The sequence below is a fragment of the Corvus moneduloides genome, chromosome 20 (assembly GCF_009650955.1).
Source record: "Corvus moneduloides isolate bCorMon1 chromosome 20, bCorMon1.pri, whole genome shotgun sequence".
NCBI classification, from domain to species: Eukaryota; Metazoa; Chordata; class Aves; order Passeriformes; family Corvidae; genus Corvus; species Corvus moneduloides.
In genome coordinates this window covers 2,105,961-2,125,300 of record NC_045495.1, presented here as the reverse complement: position 1 = coordinate 2,125,300, position 19,340 = coordinate 2,105,961, and the positions used below count along the sequence as shown (strand labels likewise).

Here is a 19,340-nt window from a genome sequence, read left to right as displayed (position 1 = left end):
CAATTCTCCGGAGAAAGCTTTTACATTGCAAGTTCTGTGGACACCAAAACCCTCCTGTGCAGTGCCTTGCATGACTCTCCTCCCACTGCCAGCTCTGCTAGGACAGTTGAACTACACTGCACGATGGTATTTATGTTATAGCAAAAACATCTAGGAAGAAAAAAAAGTGACTTAGATTTCCTTCTGTTGTGGTTAGATTTAAATGTGCTCAGGACACAGGAGAATACAGAGGGAATATCAGAGACACAAATGAGGTAGAATATTGTGTACTGAAAGTGGGGAGTGTAGAGAAATATCTGATGCCTAACACCCAGCACTGAAAACCTGAGGATTGTAACTAATCCAGGGGTTTGTGGGATGAACTCATGGGAACAACAGTGAGCCTAGAATCTGCTCTGTCAGAAGGAGCTCTCAGGACTGGTTATATTCTCTCTGACCAGCCGCAGAGCTTGGAGCAGGATACTGACCAGCAGGCCAGCAGGTTGTGGAATTTACCATACAAGTTCACTTTCAAGCCATGAACTTACAGAAAGCTGTAAATCCCTTGCTTTCCACTTTCTCACCTGTGCAGCAGCCTGAGCTGTGATAATGTGCTCAGGTAGACATGAGCTGCACACACTGATGCAGGTTTCTACAGCAGATGTCACATATGACCTCAAAGCAAGGAAACAGCTGTGCTGATCCACTTATAAATACCCTTGGGATAGAGGTCTTGGACACTTGTTGTACAGAACATTTCTTCCAACAATGGTTCCTTGTTCCTTTCTAGCAGCAAATAAAACTTTCAGATTCTTTTAAAATATTAAAAGCTGAACCATGTGTCAATAACCTATCGCAGGATTTTTTGGAATATTCTGTTTAACACAAGAAGTCACCAGGCTGGTTTATATTTTTCAAAGACTAAGGAAGATTTTGGCCCTGTGTTTTGGCATCAAACCTCTTATTTATGAAAACCTGGCCGTGCAGCCCTCGAAGCAGCCCGCCAGACGTCTCATTGTTCTGCCCGGCTGCTGACAGAGGTACTCTGTGCTAAAAAGCACACTGAGGGTTTTTCAATGACCCAGGGGGCAAAGGTCACTTATTATAAATGGATAATGAGACCTAATGCAATGTTCTGAGTGTGGACAAAGAAAGGGTCTATCCATACCCCCTTGTGACTTGGTCATTCAGGCTTTTATTTCCCCTGCACACTTAATGGAGCCAAACAATTGGCAGAAATGCTATACAGAAACGGAGAGAAACTGCTGCATTCTACCTCCGAGAGACAGATACAAATAGTGACCCTGAAACGGCGCCACGGCTCCTCTCAGCACTGACGTGGCAGACAGATGGAACAGCCCCCCTCAGCCCCGACTTAGCCATTTGCTGGCAATTAAAGTCCCCGACGGGAGCGAGAGCACGGCAAACCCAGGCTGCAGCTAAAGCCAGCCCAGGGCAGAGCTGCAGGTAAGCAGAGCCACGGAGCTGGGCTTAGCAGCTCTTTAACAGGTGCCTTTTGTGGGAAAGTTGCTTTGAGTCCATGTTTGCAGGGACTTCACTGAGGAGCTTCAGACTGAATAAATCCAGAAAACAAATAAAACTTCAAAGACTATCAGACACGAATTTCTCTGTTATTGCCATCTGCACTGTCCTCTAGATACTCTTCTGTCTTTAGTGGTTATCATTCTATTATTCTTTCCATTTCACATCCAGCTTAAAGAATTCCTATTGCGTGAATTAAAACCTGAATTATAAGTCTTAGAAGTCAAGTAACACAAGTTCATTAATTGTTGGAACTTAGCTACCATTCATTCTTCTTTCTTTAAAAAGTTTTCAGTACTAAACCATTTAAAATGTGTATTTGTACACACGTGTCTACTGTACTGGGTAACACTATCTGAGCTGTTAATAAATTGTTAATAAAATACACAAAATGAGCTCCATCTATCCTTGATTTCACTATGTGGGATACAAGTGAAACAAGGCAGGAATCTAGCAAAAAAACCAAGCCAAAATGCAAATCTAATGGTGCTGTGCACTACTAATTACTTTTTCATTTTCTTTTGTACCTTTTGAGTTTTATCCCAATTTTCTATGCAGCAAGGAAGAAGGAAGACTCCAACCTTGCAGGTTTCCATAACACTCACATGCAGCAGATGGACAGGTAGAAGCAACAGATCCAATCTGGCACCAGCGCCCCTTTTACCAGTCCCATCCAAAGTGCCTCCTGTCCCACATGGCCACTTGGTGCATTTGAAATGCCCCTGTCACACAATGCTGCCTGCACTGACAACTGTGCACAGGCTTTTGTTTCCCTAGGAGTACCCTGACAGATGCCAGGAGTTGTTCCCTTGTGAGACTTCAACTGCTGCATCACTTTGATCCTAGACAGAACTTGCTCCTCACTGTTAGTCGTCTTACTGTCAAATAAAAGATAAATACTCATGTTTCTATGAAACCATTATAAACTACATGGGTTTGTGTCTTTATATAATATAGATACACCATATATATATAGCTATAGGTGTATAGATGTTTCTGAATGTGCCATGCCATGAAGTATTTACTCCCTGGGAATGATGTGGCTGGGCAAGACACAGGCAGGTGGGCAACCATCCCTGGAAGCAGTGCCAAGGCTCCTGAGGGAAGCAGCTGTCTGAGACTCTGGCTGGAAGGAGCCCAGCAACCAGGAGTTCCCAGGGAGAGGGGAAATGCAGATGCACTCGCTTGTCACTGAGTATGGAATTCACAGGAGGAAATGGCTAAAAGGATGAGGAGGAATGAGGTGAGGAAACCCTGAAGATTTCATGGGACCTGGTGGGTCACTCTCAAGGCCAGCCAAGCACTCCCACAGCCTCACAACTCTGCTTCATGTCAGAAGTCCCAACACTACATTCACTGCTCTACCCTTACCAACACAGTTACACACAGCCCTACTCTGGGGTTGAACATATACTGAAATTGGCTGAAAAATCAACTCAGAAAGTCACCCTCTGCTTAAAACGTGCACATGAGACAAGACAAGAAGTTGTCAGCTACTCACAGCCAGCCAGAAGATACTGGTAGTACTGCACAGCATCTGCAGCCAGGAGCAGTGGATGGTTTGCATTAAATGGTGGTTGGAGTTCATTCCACTGAGGAGTTCTGAGGTAAAACACAAGACTATTAATATTTAAGCTAATACAGAGAATGTAAATCAGTGTTTCTGTCATCACATGCAATTATCTATACAAGCTCACAAAATGTTTGTAATTATTTAAATTAGCTTGTTCAAACACTGCAATCCACCACAGGCAGTGGAGCAGCAGGGCCAAATCGTGCAGATTGTGAGGCAAAGACAATACTTGGTTGTTGACTGCAGCAGGGATTGCGTAAAAAACCCCAGGAAGGAGGTTTAGATTAAGTTGGTAAATATGTTCAGGACCATTGTATGTCATGCTGACGTTATATAAACACACAAGAGAAACTGGGGAACTTTTTTGTTCAGTTAACTAGCACTGCTTCCATCCTGTAAAGTCATTGAGCATTTCCAAACTGTGAAAATAAAGCTGTGTAAAGTTATGGATTATTGATCCAATTAGAATTTTCAATTCCATTACAACCTACTCATTTCAACAATAATGGTCCTGAAGTCTGTGTTGTAATTTTAATTAGGGTGGGCCATTCCTAAATAGCTGGGTAAATCAAGTATTGATCACTCCAGTCCAGCCATAAGCAGCACTAAGGAATGTAGGAGCCAAGAAAAATCAATAGAAAAATATTTTAAAACGTCAAAAGCACTGACAACACTTTCTCATCAATTTTTCTTTACTTTCTTCTACATGTCAGGAATAATTTCTTCTACTGTCTTAAGAAATGGTACCTTCAGCTGCTCACAGGATAACTCACAATCCTTCATTGGGGGAACCTTGCTCATGTCTCACACCAGAATTCTTTACTTCAACACTACCAAAATAATTGTTTCTAGTCCTTATATAAAAAGAAAATTACAACCTGATCATTTAAAATCTCCAATTACTAAGAATCTCTATTGATTCATAGACATGTTCACGTAGTTCCACATGTAGAGAAGGATTTAAATGCTTAGTTCTCATTGAGGGACATGGACAGTGACAGAACTGTATGGAAAGGAAGGCTTGAATTTCTCTCCTTCAATGCAGAACTTTAAGAGTCTTTAAATGTGTGACAACCACGACGCAAAAAGATCGTTCAAAAAGAAAGATCATGAGCATTCTGTGGACAAAAGGAAAGAAAAGTTCCAGGAATGAGGTACCTAACCAAAGTCCAGCTGGCCCTGGGGCAGGTGACCATCTCCAGCGGGGTGTCATCGCTGATCTTGGGCGCGGTGCTGAGCGGCCGCGGCTCCAGGACGTGCTCCACCAGGCTCCCGTAGCAGCTGATGATGTACAACGACTCCACCACAAACTGCTTGGACTGATCTGGGGGCAAAGAGAGAGAAAATCTCATTGCAACAGCACAGCAGGAACAGAAAAAGCTTTTGCAGAAATAGCAGACTGTGTTCTTTTAAGTCTCTTGCTTGCAGCTAAAAATGTGATTTAAAAGAAGTGAAAGGGCTGGAGAGACAGAGAAAAAATGGTACAAACCACATAATTTTCACACAATTGTATGAATATCTCGTACAAGAGAAGGTGGAACAAATTTCTCACCAAGTTGTACTCAGGTGATTACACATTCCCAAACATATGTTATACAATTGCTTTAGCAAAGGTGTTTCATCTTTACCTCACAATTTTTTCAGTGCCACTTCACACAGTACCTTTGGACTGAACTATCAAAGTTGGGTTTCTGTCACTGCATCATAATAAAAGATCAATTATTCATTTCACTTATTAAAATTTCTTGCAAATTTTACCAAAAGCACCCCAAGCATGTTCCTAAAAATCTCCACTGTCATTGAGTTTAAAGAACAAAATCCACAAACAAGCACCAATTGCTCAGGACCCATCATAAAATAAGAATTTAAGTTTAAATGCAAATCCTAATCCTGTAAGGTACCAACCTTTTTCTCGTTTGAGACCAGAATTGTTGGCAAACCATGACCTTGAAGATCCAAAGACTGCAGCGACACAAAACTCCCCTCCCACAGACTTACTGGGTGAAATCTGTGGAGCTGGTTTGGATTTGCTTTAAAGAAAGAACAAAATAAAATTATGCAAGTTAATTCTCAAAAAATTAAAATATCCCTTGCTTAACAGCAATTTAAAGATACTACTTCAGAAATGGTGAATATCTGCAGTTCCCAGAAGGGCCAGCAGGATTTACAGATGCTCAGTGTTTTCCAATAACAGGTCCCAAACTCCCCTGGAATACTGAACTCATTAACTTGAGGAAGGCACTGGCTCATAACGGAGAATTGAATTGTTTAAAAGACCCAATACTGAATATTTGCATTCAACAGAAACAACTTTTGAAGTAAATACAAAGAAATCCTAAATCCCTTGGGAATGAAAATACAGATTTTGGGTCAGTCATTTCAGGTGGTTGGTATTTCCTTGTCTTTTCCAAAGGAATAACCAGGGGATATGTGTGACAAAGGGAGGGAGGGAATGACATGCAGAGGGTACAGGGCAAGGAAACGATGCATACACTCATGAGCCACGTGTTAGAACACATCAGGAATTCGATCATGGAAAAGCAGATTAAGACACGCTGCCTTGACCCCACGATGAGCATGGAGCAGATCCAGGGGTGTGTGAGGATGTTTATCGAGACATCCTGTCTTTCTCCTCACAGGCACCTGCAGGAACATAACATTCTGCTCTGCAGAAGCTCAGAACTATGGTTAGAGCATTGTCCATGCCTCATTTCATTAAATCAGGATTTCACCCTTTCTTTAAGAGAAAAGCTGTTTGAGAAACCCACGCAAGATTCCTCTTTCATCTTCCCCTTGTTCTAGTCCATTTAATCAAATTTTTTCGTATTTTTCTCTCTACTCTATTTCACTGCTCCCTTCTCTTCCTACCCACCCCTCCTTTCCATTTTTCTTCTCCTAATTTCCTGTTCCACACAATTTCAGCCTGTGATTCGACCATCCCATTAACCTGGTTTTTACATAACAATTTCCAGTTCTGAGAAGTGTGTGTGCATATATTTATGTGCAAACAAAGGAGTGCAAGTGTTACAATGGAATTCAGCACTAGAAGAATATTTTTAAACAGAAGAAATCAATTAAAACACTGTAGAGTTATGATATTTAATTTATACTAACAGATCACACACATGGCAAGCCTACAGTCACATGTATCAATTAGAAATTAAAACAAAAAAACTCTTTCCAAAGGAATTCCATCACAATGACCAGAATCCATGGAAAGGTTCAGACAAACTTCCATGGATGTGGATCAGAGCTGAAGCTCGTACATGAGGGAGAAGCTGGAATGTCCCAAAAGAGCAGTTGGAATTTACAGTCGGTAACTCTGGTATTGAACCACCACAAAGCATTTAATATCCAACTGTTAAACCTCCAGCTACAGATGACTGGGTCAGAAATCTGTGTTCCAAAAAGTTCCTGACTATAAATGTATTCCCTTGCTTGCAGTGGCACATCACACTCTGTATTAGAATATTCAAATGGAGATTGCGTTAACTAACAAGTGTTTATTAGCTACTAATAAAAAATCAGAACAGATTTCTTTCACTTCAAAATGATCATCTGTCACAGAAACAGTATTTTTAATCAAATTGTATATTGAGAATTATTTTAGCTCTCACTTTCCAAGTATTCACACACTCATATTCCTTCAGAAATGAAAATATAAATGTATCCACGAATGAGAGTCGTGCTGCTTACTGATCTATACTTCAATCAGTAAATGATTTGGTTTAATATAGAAGATTGTTCAGGACAGTGTCACCCATCAACCCCTACAAAGCAAACCAAGGGCACAGGTATGACTCAGACATATTCACTTCCTCTTGACAAAAGAATCTTTCTGTACTGTCCTAATATTCTTAATATTCTCAATTTTTACTCAACACAGTCTGAGGTTATTAAAATGATTTTTTGAGGTTAATGAAGTAATTTAAAATGGGAAAAAAATTGGAAGCAAATGCTATTCTCAGCTACAAACTGGAGTAAACTTCTACAGGGACAGAACTGACTTCAAGCCTTGAAGCAGAAGTGAACCTGCGACTCAACACATTTTTCCAGAGTTCTCCACACTCTGAGTCCCAAGACCTGTGTACAACCAAATACAATTATAAACAGCCTTAGAGGAAATGGTCTAAGCTCAGTTCTATTTACATCTTGTCTTTAGGATGTACATCTATCAAGGCAAGCACTTAAATGTTGGTTTCAGTGCCAAAAGCTTTTCCCTTCGAGGACGATGTTTTGTAGACAGAAAGAGCAGCCCTTGTAAAACACGATTACTCATGTGGTTAAACTCAGCCCTGCTAGCAAACAAAGACAAGCAAACAAACAAAAAAGACTTGTGCATCCTATTGGTTTGGAAAGATTTCTGAAAATACTGATGAGATGTCAACAAGTCTATTCTGAACTCTCTTGTAACTGAGGAATCTTTCATTTGACCATCATTCTACTCCATTCCTGAGTTTTCATCAATACATTCCAACTCAAATTTCATTCCTTCAGCAAACCTCCAAAGCCCAGTTATTTTCAGTAACAGTAATGCCATTAGAAAAATATCTTTACATGTCATTGTGATATTTTAACAACTTGGAAACTATAAATCCACATTACTCTGCAGATGCAAACACCCTCTCAGCTTTATAAATGATAACTAAACAATAATGTTGAAGGTAGGTGGTGAATGACTTGTTTCTGCTATGAACTCCTGCTCTTTCCTTGCTCTTGGCTTGTCAGCACTTCATAAATTATTCCAAGAGCTGAAATTTAGGCACATTTGGCCTCACTTTTAAAAACAGTTACTTTGAAAATATCTTCATAATATAGTAACTTCCAAAAGATTGTACCATAGTTTTCCTGACAAGGGATGCAGGAAGAAATTCAGATTGTTGGGAGTCAACGTTCAAACCAGCAGACAGTGAAGCAATTGGGACCAAACATTCCCCATTATAATTTCACTCTTCATTTCTTTCAAAAATTAGGAACAACAGCACTGTATTTAAGACATCAGGAAGATGAAAAGGCAGTTTGCTTTCTCTTCCCTGGATCTACTCCACCTGGAATTCAGCGAGACACGGCAGTAGTTTTACCCCAATTAGGTCTGTGCAGAAATCTGTATCAGGAATACAATGTATCTGGGGAAATTTGTATTATTATTAAATTCTCTAACATAATTTTGGAGGATTATTTCTATTTTAAATGCAGGAGCACTGAGATGTAGATGCAGACGTGGCCAACTGACATTTTCTACTGAAATGGCACAAAAGGAGAAGGGAGGAAATTAAAGAAGAAAATTAAGACATCACTTTGTCAGTACTTAAAAAGCAATGAAGAGACCGAGCTCAGCATGCAAGTTCTTTCATGTTGCCAACACAGTAAGAACAGATTAAGACCTACTGAAACTATTCACAGCTCCCACTTCTTGACTTTGTAACACATCAAACTGCCATAATCTCTGGAAATGCATTGTGTTAGCTCTTTGTAAAAATACTAAATAGTTACAATATTTTAACTAGTTTACATTTTAATTATTATTTTACTAGAAAGAATTAATACTTCCAAAATATTATGAAAACCAGAGGTTGCACAGTTTATGATGGAGCTTTATGTCTCATAAAATTCTTCTGGCTCTTAAATGTATCTTTAAATTCATTGTCAAACAAGTGACATGACTTTAAAACAATAAATAAATTGCATATATATGATATGAAGGAACTGCCTTATTATATATTCAAATATTTATAGTCAAATAGTACCAGTCTGCAAAGACTGAGAATCACATTGATTTCATATTCCCAACAAACAGGCTTCAAATAGATGAGATTCATAAAAACAAAAGCACTTATTCCACACTAAACCCACTGAAATGGAAACATCTATGACTGCTGAAAGAAAAAGTTTTATCTTGACTACACACGCAGCAACAAAAGTATCAGGAGAAAAATATTGCATGAAATTTGCAATTACACATAAAATTACAAAAAAAAATCTGTCTCTAAGTCCATATATTTTAATTATCATTGTGCCTAAAACACGAAAACAAATATGTTTCCAGTTGTCAGACTATGAATAAAGCAAGAAAAAGCACGAAAAGCAATGGTAGGATCCTTTATTCACCAGGCACTTAGCTGTCAAATCAACATTCATTTTGTCTACAGAATTGTAGGTCTCATTAAGACCTTAATGGAAACAACATGATTTCTTCCCTCACCCAAAGTTTGTTTTTTATCCTAATTTCTCTGTAGACTAGTAAGGACCATACTTTTGAGCTAGCACTGGCATTAAACAAACCACAAAAGAGTCTTGTGAAAGACAGGCAACAATTTTGGAGCCTATTTCATATATTCCCCTCTTTAATCTCGGCCTTTTAATCTTGCTTCAGTCTAAAATAATTTCTGGTTGACGTCTCCTGCTTCTTGCAGGGGTGACCCACACAGCCTTTGCTCAGACAATCCACTGCCAAAACTCCTCCTTCAAAGCCTTTGCACTTCTTAGATCACCATCAGGCAAAACTCTCTGGTGCATCATAAACTACATTTAGAAATGGTTCTTAGGGAGGTACTTCAGGAATTAGAAATTCTCCAGGAATAAGGCAAAGGGGCCTTTGCTTCTCCTGGTACAGCTCCCATATCCCTCACCAGCCTTTCTCTAGGAATTCTGTGTCCTACAAAGCTCTTAATGAGTTCTTTTCCTGAAGAGAGTATTTTTGATAGAGACATTGAGGGTGATACATGTGGAGCCAACATCTAGAACAAAACCAAGAGCCATGTACAAATATTCTAAAAGATACTGGTGGGCATAGTTAATAGATATCCTCAGCAAAACTGAAAACAGAGAGAAAATCCCAAACCCACAAAAAAAACCTCCAAAACCCAACCCCCAAAAAACTCCTAGCTGGAAGTTTTAAAATTTTCTAAGATGTTCCTACTTCTTCCATTCTTATTATCCAAAACTTCTAGCACCTAAACCCAATCCCATTACAAAGTGGTGACTGAGGTGATGCAGCGCTGCCCAAACACTGAACCAAGCTCCAACGTCAAGAAACTTGTTCAAACTTTCTTTTGCTCTTATAATACGCAGCAATTTTTCACATTAAAATGAAGCCCCCTTTTATTTCAAATACCCCAATTTTAAGGGAACTGTTTCCCATGTTGGAATGAGATGATCTTGAAGGTCCCTTTCACCCCAGACCATTCTGTGATTTTTTTCTCCAAAGTAATCAGCTTTTCTTTTTTTTTTTCAATGCCCATTTTACTGCTTCACCTCTCACTGCAGTACTTTACTGCCTACTCACTGCTAATCTGGCTTATTTTTCAGAGGTCATCATCGATGTTTTCTGTCTGTAAGCAACTTAGTGCTACAATAATAAAGGAAGCAATATAGGAAAAAAAAAAAAGAGGCTTGTATGGAAAAACATTGCAATCATTTCTGCCCACTTAGAAGTAATTTATTTTTTCAACTTCCCTGCTACTTAAAAATTAAATGCACTCTCAAAGGTAAAAAAAAGAAAAAAAACCAGTGAATTCATTTCCTTGCAATGCTTGCTGGTGAACACGCATCCATAGTTCAAAAGTGAAATTATGTGGGTGGAAACCTATGGATCAGCCATGCAGGTAAACAAATGAAAACAAAAAATTAATCCAAAATTAAAAAGTCTAAGCACAGAGTTATCTTCAGCGAGGACAGCAAATGGAGTATAGGCATGCTGGGTTTGAACTGGGAACTCACCAAGGAGCTTTTATGGAAAAACATCCTGCTCCAAACAGGTAAGGTCTTCACGTAAAGGGGAAAAATGCACAGAAATTAGATGAGAACTCAATTCCCAACAAGTACACTGTATATCATGCTATTAAGATTTATGCAGAAAGTGAACAAATTCTTGTTAGAACCCTTGCTGATACCCTGGAGGAGCTGAGGCCCTGCCAGGGGAGCAGCTCTGCCCAGGGCACAGCCCCGGAGGCGGGAGCTGGCAGGAGGGCTCCGCATGCTGGGACACACGGGGGGGCATCGGTGCAAGCTGGGCTCAGAGTCAGAGCTCGGGTTAGGCACAGCTCAGGGCCCCCGCCTCCAATCTGCTGCCAAAGCTGAGGCTGCAGCAGATACTGAAGTCAGAATTGACGGGAAAAGGGAATTAGCATCGAAATCAATCATAGGTGGGGGTTTTCCATGGAACACGGAAGGGCCGAGTGGGGCAGTTTTACAAAGTTACTGAGAGGAGGTCAAATAAAACCAACAGGTGCAATCACAACCTTTTAGGGACAATTACTCAGCCTTTTTGCTAGGACAGAAACACACCAGGAAATTCAACTGTATAACCCAGAAATCTTCTTCCCCCCTTTCAAAGCTTGCACAGATGCAGGAAAGAGAGGCCTAACTTACTTCAAATGTATTTGATGCTCAAATCACCAGATCTAGAGCTGAGTGCTTTTGGCCACCCAACAAGTTACACCACGATTTGATTTTACATTTTGTTCAAGTATTTTTGCACAGTGGATAGTTTTTAACCCATTAATCCGAGGGCATTTTTAATGGATATCTCCCTTTACAAAGCCATTGCTGTAGAGACATTTGCACAAAATCTGGAAAGGAGCAACAGGAGGCAAATTTAGAGCTCACATGTTCAAGGCTTCTTTGAGTCTCATTTGGAAAGTAACATCATCCACAAAATCTCCGAATAATTGATTTTGTAAATGCCAATGGTTCAGTTTTCTTTTCATACTCTGACTCAGCGATAAGTTCTAGGTAGTGGAAACAGGTGAAACAAGGCAATGAATTACCTGAAAAGGTCCAGCACTGAAGGATGTATAAAGCACTCAGCCATAGACCCACACAATTAAAAGGATACCAGCCTGATAAAAAATAATTCAGTGAGCTAAATCTGACATGAGCATAACATCAATGAATGAAGGGATCCTCTCAAAAAAACACTCACGTGAAGATACAAATCTAAGACATACATTCTTCAACATGCAAAGATGCAAAAATCCAATAAAGAAGAGAATATTACAGAAAAAAAACCCTATTTTTAATTAGTACTATAGGCCAAAAACATTTTTGAGCTCCATATAAGGGACTAGCCTTTAACTTTTTGTATTTAATTAATGTTTGATTAACAATTTTGGGGACAGAGTTCATTTGGTAGAACCAACCACCCTTCTAGACCTAATATATCATCTTTGAACAGTGGTAAAACCCAATTAAATTGTCTGAACTGAACGATCTCCTATAAAGTCAGCACATCCAGTCCCCGAGTCAAAGGCCAGTCTAGAAGATGTCCAGCACTACTGCACTGCTTAAATATTTAATTGAAAGCTAAATCTCCTGCATAACCCAAAGCCAACATAATTTAAAACCTAGAATGTATTGAGTGTAAATTTGAAGAGTCATTGGAGAGTGGTCAGATCTGCCTGAGAGTTTAGAATTCAATTTGTAAATGATGATCACTGATGTTTTGGACACTATTTTTTCTTCTCTGCCTCAGTTGCTCTGTCTGCAAACATCAGGCAAATGACACTTAGCTGAGCCCATTAAACATTTCCAAAGATAACACAGGCTTTTTCTTTTTCCACAACATACTATATTGACCTGATTATACTTGCAAATTACCAAATTCTCTTTATTTTAATTACAAATTGGCCCAGGTGGATCCACGCTTCAACTGAAGCTTTTGTTTGGTTAGTTTTGGATAGCATATGGATGGAAACGGGTAGAAAATCTTGTATCATGAAGAAAATGTAATTACACTTCCAAAGACTACAGCAGAGTCTTATTAAAATGCTTTAAGTGTGAGAAAACCAACTTAGTACCTCCTTTCTGTTCAAAAGACCTAATTTCTTTAAAGATGACCATTTTTTCCCTATGATATTTATATAAGCAATTGTTTTCCACTATTTCCTTCACATAATATGGATGGAATGCTAATTGAAAGAGAGAGAGAATCCACAAATTACAGGATAACCCAACCTTGAAGAGACAGCACCAGATGGCTGTGCTCGGTGACAGCAAGAGAGCAATGCCAAGGCAAAAACTCACCCAGGTTCCCATTTTCCGAGCTAGGGAGAAATTCCAAAGGAAATTATGGAATGAAGATGATTTACCATTCAAAGTTCTGATGGAATTTTCTCAGATTCTTAGCTGACTCTGAGTTTTAGCAAGTTGAAAACTGAAATACTTTGATTTCATGTTGTTATGTTTAATAAAACTATTTAAGCTTTTAATAAGCTGTGCAATAGGCATTTATTCTAACCCTCATCATGTTATGCTGCCATATTGAGAATCCTTTTATAAACAGTCACATCTGAACAAACTTCAGAGCAAATAATTGTATTTATTATCAATTACAAATCATTACACCAGTTGCTTTATTACCAAAATGTGATATAAAAAGTGGAAGTGATATAAAACACATCTGAGACATGCCAGAAAGGGAATGTCTGGCTTCAGACAACTGTGCTGAATTCTTTAGCTTTACTTCTTTTTTTTTCTCTACTTTTTCAGTTATTTTTTCCTAATTAATTGTACCATAATGTGATGATTTTGCACTCCTTGTTTTTGCTTGCTGCAGTAGCTGGCCCTGGGATAAATGAAGCTCTCTGAGACAAAATAAACCCAAGAGATATCAGTGACTTTCTGTGTATAGAAAATTAAAATGATAAAATTGCATCAGACACTTTACCTACTTCCCCCTTCCTCACTGAGGGTGGAATGAGGGATGGGATGAAGAAGGATAGAGTTTCATGTTTAAAAATACACTATCTAAATCTCCTGGCTGGAAAAAAAGCAAGGTTTATCCCTTTCCTGTAAGGCACACTGGATTTCTGTGTTTTGACAAGACCCAGCTAATGCAGGTTCCATCCTGCTGCTCACTCCAGCCAGGATGAACTGGGGAGTGAAGTATGATACAAATATAATGAGCGTGTCCCTTGAGGAAGTTAAAACAAATGCTGCTGTCACAGGAGCCAACTTTGACAATAGTTTTTCTTTTGGGGCAATTATTGTATCTTTTCTTTCCCTCATTCCCATTACAGCTCATCCAACTGGAAACTAACTACAACTCATTCCACAAACACAAGGAACGCTTATGGAACTACTGCAGGGCCCAAAGCTGAATTCTAGAATGTTCTGATTCACTGCCTTTTATAGACAACGAGAAGGATCCTACAACTCTTCCCCTTTCCAATCTATAAGCTCTTTGTAAATGAGCAATGAATTAACCCATTCACCAGCCTTGACAAGGAATGCAGCATTACTATCAAAATGTTGAGAGGGAAACTGAGGCAGGGATAGGGAAAGACTTACTAAATCCAGCTCTTGTGCTGTCTTGCATTCCCCCCTAATCTTTAAAACATCAGAAGCTTCCTTACTCATTAGTGCTAGAGCCCCTTTGGGAAGCCTCCCTGCTCCTCAGAATGTGTCAACAGCACAAACTTGTACAGGAAAGCCAGTCAATGGGATGACAAAATGTAGGGACAAAATTAAGTGCTTGATGAAGGTGCGGAAATTACAGTGGGAGACTTGAAAAAGCAAGGGAAGAAGCAGAGGGCAGGGAAGAAGGAAAGGATAGCGATGGAAGGCGGAGGGGATGCTCCAAGATACTTCATGCTGACAATGGGGCTTGTATTCAGAGCAGTGACTGATCAGAACATGTTCCAAAATCTGCATGTTTGCAGGGGGGAAAAAAGCATCGGTGATGAACAGCACGGTCATGACACAATCCCAGACTCCATCTTTCATTCCCATAGGGCTACAGGGAACACTTTTTTAAAATTTACTGCCATTCCACCTGTCAAGCAACATGACATGCTTTGCAGCTCTGTTCCAGACACATGATATTAAGAGTACTGATCAGTTCTTTCAGTACCTGGAAAATATTTTGCTGTCTTGGATACCAGCAGAACAAACGCCAACTCGACCTTTTAGTTAATAAAATCTACAAGACTTCATCAAGATTTCATATTAAAGCAACTGATGTTAAAAGCAAATAAAATGGACAAATCCCGCCCTCTAATTATACAGTATTTTAGCCTTGCTTTTTCTTTTTAGAAATGTGCTGTAACAGATTAAATTTTTAATTCTTTCAAAGTCACAAGCACGGGAGAGGAATCTTGCTTTGAAGGCGGCTAAGCAGCGACTGTAAAAGCTGAGTGATCCTGAGCCCGGCTCCTTTTCTGATCGCTGCACAATCGCAAGGTTAAGCAGCTGCTCCCAAGGAAGAGCCTTGTTTCCTCGGAGCAGTGCTTAGAGGTGCTGACCATGTAGGTGTAAATACATCTGTCTTTTGCCATTTGCAGTAATACATGCCTCCTACACTTCTCCCAGTGAGGCAGATGGTCCCTGTCCTGTCGAAATATTACACTGCACAGACTTACAGTGCTATGTGTTTGCAGAAATATGAGGGCAGATGTTAAATATGTTAAACACACGCTTTGCCCCCTGGAGGTCTAAGTTAAGGCTGCTGTCTCAATTTGGTCATTTTAGGCATGCCAGGCTTCTTGGATCCTAGGCATTCCTCTTAAATCCCTGCTTTATAAATAACAGCTTTTCATGTTAATTTTGTGTACTTTCATCAAATATTTTGGATGCAGAACAAATGAAGGAAGCTCTCGGCTTAGCATTACAAGGCTACGTGGGCTCTGCTGAAAATTATGATCCTCATTCATGAAAACTCTATTTACACAGCAGGGTATTTCCCATGACTGTTGTTTTCCCCTTTACATAAGCCTCACTGAGCATTTTAAATTTAATTAGTTTTAAAAATTACATAAAATGAAACAGAGACAGTTTGCGAATAGTATAATTTACCAGAAAACTACGAATATGAACACTCCAACTATGTTTTAGATGTTTAAGAATAAAACATTAAATAAAATATTGCAGACTTATTACAATTGTAATAGTTTTAGAAAGGTTTGCTAGTATTGCCACAGCATTAAGGAAACCTTTGTAATGAATTCTGCACTAATTACTACTGTAAACCAAGAGCTTTTTACCAAATCCTTCTCTTCACTGCTCCCCTATCGCCTACCTCCCCTGGCAGGCCCTCAGGTGAATTTTTAATTTCTTTCTCTGCCGTGTCCCATCTGGTTCTAAGTGTCTATTCCAGTTCTGGGAGCCCACATTTACATTTCTGTCCTTCACTGGCCGTATTCTTCAAGTCAAGTTTTTGGTATTTCCCCTCTTTGAGGAACTGTGACTTCCTGCCCTGTGATAACCTCCCCCTGATCCCACCTCCCTTGCCATCCTCATCCAGGATCACACCCAGATATGCTTCCAAAATTCACCTGAGCAGCAGCACAATCTTTTTCCCTCGCCTGTGTTTAAACTGCGAGCAGAAAACTAAAAAGGCAAAAATAAGCAACTGAAATGTGTCTGTGGAGGAAGCTAAACCTCAACATGACCCTCAAACTGTTTCTTCACTGTTTCTTAAGTTCCATTTACAATTATCTGTGAAGTTCAGGAATTTCTCTCTGTGCTTGGGGCAACTGCGTGTTCGTGGTTCATGTTTGGCTCAACAAGCCCAGTGAAATTCCGGGCAAGGGCAGGAGTGGATTGTTGGATAGACACGAATGGATACACACGTGCACACACCCCAGCTTCTGTCAGCATGCACACCCAGGGCACCCAAATAAGGGATTTTACAGTATGTCCTGAACTCAAGCACAGAATATGGGAATTACTCAGGGAGAGAGGGAATATTCACAAGCTCTCGCCTGAAAATTAATTCCCGGTTCATGAAACACAAGGTAAAATTCACCTCATGAGCAGGGTTTGAGCAAGAAAGCACTGAAGCAAGAGAGGCAGTGCCTGCGTTTGCCAAAATGCAGAAGAAGGTTAGGAAGCTGTAGGACTCTCAATTGTTTTGTCCAACCACATGCCATGCTCAATCTACTTTCCTTAAAAATATAAAATCCCTCTGTAAACTAATGGATCTATCATATTTTTAACTGGAAAATATTCAGGAATTCAAACAACCAGAAAATGAGAGAGGAAAAATGTAATCATCGCCCAGCAGCTTTAATTACAATAAAAGAATATTTCAAGTTTAGCAAGAGAAAAATATCAACTATTGGACAGTATAACTTAATTTAAAATTGCTATGGTTTATGAAGCTCATAAAATCTTGTAATAGATATGTTTAGAGGAACTTTTCCCAACAAATATGTTGAAGTGCTTTATCATGGCACAGGAGAAGTACCAAAGTGCAGCTGGCTCTGGAGTGGAAATCCACACATGAATTACCCAGTCCAGAACAGTGCAACAGAGGAAAAATAAGGTCAAGAAAACAGCAGGATTAAGTTTTGCCTTTCTGCTCAACCTGGCTTACTGTCTTTCCAGTTCTGATGGTTAAAAATCATTTCTGCTTGAAAAGGTTGGAAATCAAAATAAACAAACTTGGAAAAAAAAGTAAAACCATATTTTATTCTGATTGAATACAGCTCTGCTTATGTTTCATTCCAATTCCTGGTGTTAAAACTTCTCCTGACCCACCCAAATGAATATTCCTGAATTTACAGAGGTTTGTTTTCAGGTTGTATTTATTTATGTGATGTTTTCAGTCTCCTCTTCCTCCCACCCCCCCTTCTGCTGCCATGAAGTTACATATACTGAAATTAAAATACAGAATAAAACTAATTCTCACTAATAACACAGATGATTTGTACATGAATCATAAAGGCTAAGAAAGGTTTGTGCCACTTACCCTGTGCGTTTGGTGATGGTCCCTAATGTCATTGGCTGCTTGATTTGAGCAAGAGGCAACACCACAGTCAAACTTGGGAGCGGCAGGAGTCGAGGATTCCCGGGATTGTTGTTTGTGAAGTTATTGTAAGTGTCTTGGCTGTTCAATTTACCTTGATGGAATAGAGATGCAATAAAACACATTATTGGAATTTTTTCTTCATTTATCATTTCTACATCTGCCTGAAATAAGATAAAAAAGACCAAAAAAAAAAAAAAAAAAAAGAAAAGAAAAAAGAAATAACAAACTTCTTTTGTAATAAAAGAAAAAGATCTAAAAAATTATTCTTTGTTTCAGATAAAGAATAAATTACAGTGGAAGAAGCAACTACTAATTTTACATATGGGGATAAGGAAGGATTCCTTTCCATGCAAGGGAAATTACTCCTGCTGCTGCTGCTTGCCTGGCAGTTTTGTTCACCGAAAAGTTTTCGAGTTCGATTTGAAGGACAAGCTCTGGATTCCAATTCCCTACTTAAAAAAAGGAGTATCTGGAAGGGAATTATTCTCCTAAAGTACCACATACAGTGTTGGTAATTGGAAGTCCTGAAAAGGTCGCTTTTGTTGTCTCGATGGATAAAGACACGCAGAATAATCATCTGCAGAACTAAGGCTGGAGGAAAATATCAAGTAACTATGTCAAATAAAGCCACACTAAACTACATGTAAAAATCAAGAAAGTATCAAAAAAGTAACTAATTTCATATTCCTTCAAAAAGACGAAAATGAAACATAGGTACTGAAAAAAAGGAAAGAGAAACATAACAAAAAACCCCTCAACAACCCTAAATTTAGCTGGTTTCAAAGAGGTCTGTGCTGGATGGGCGCCCAGTTTGGATACGCTTTCTTACTCGCTGTATCACTCTGTAGTCACAACCTTTCATTCTTCAGTTGGAAAAGGAAACTAGCTCCAAATTTCATGGACAGTAAAGAAAGAAATGTGAAGAAACCAAAGAAAAAAGTTAAACAAAAAAAGGGGCCAGTCTGTTTATAGCAGAATCAAAAGTACTTTAAATAGACAAGCAACCATGAATTAAAAGGTTTAGATCATTAACTTGTTTTTCTGTGTTCCTATAATGCTGTGAAACGCTGGCTTTGTTCTTAATCAAAAGGGAACCATATTGGGAATTAGGTTCCTAAACAACCGATGCATTCTACACAGATATTATACAAATCCCAGGCCAAATCCATACAATCTGCCTCAAGAGCAGCCACCTTTTTTCAAGGAAGAAAAACAGCACAGCAAAGGGTTTCTCACAGGAAGCTGCCTGAAAAGCTTTAATGGTACTTCAGATGGATTGAAAATAGGAAAAGGAAGGCGGAAAAATCTTAATGAATGTCTCATCATCCTAAAGACACTCAATGCTTCCTTCACCCTTCTTTTAATACTATATAACTGTAAGCTTGGGGGTTTTATTTGGGTTTTTCTGCAAAGTCCCCAGACCTCTGTGTCTCAGAGAAGCACAGTAACAGAAATGATGAAATTACAAAGTGTATTTTGAGATAAGTATCTGGCCTG

The 19,340-nt window shown here is 39.2% G+C and overlaps 1 protein-coding gene across 10 annotated transcripts in view; it reads right to left on the bottom strand.

Moving 5' to 3' along the window:
- BCAS3 (BCAS3 microtubule associated cell migration factor) overlaps nt 1-19,340 on the bottom strand; it is a 300,310-nt gene that overhangs the window by 185,486 nt on the left and 95,484 nt on the right. For 8 of the 10 annotated variants that reach the window (XM_032129570.1, XM_032129573.1, XM_032129578.1 and 5 more), the window contains exons 16-20: nt 17,784-17,934; nt 10,814-10,858; nt 5,000-5,124; nt 4,253-4,418; nt 3,023-3,123 (exon numbers count right to left, since the gene is read on the bottom strand). In XM_032129570.1, coding sequence (XP_031985461.1) covers nt 3,023-3,123; nt 4,253-4,418; nt 5,000-5,124; nt 10,814-10,858; nt 17,784-17,934 — 588 coding nt within the window. The remainder of the gene's footprint in view (nt 1-3,022; nt 3,124-4,252; nt 4,419-4,999; nt 5,125-10,813; nt 10,859-17,783; nt 17,935-19,340) is intronic. The other 2 variants (XM_032129572.1, XM_032129574.1) reach the window with 1 other exon arrangement.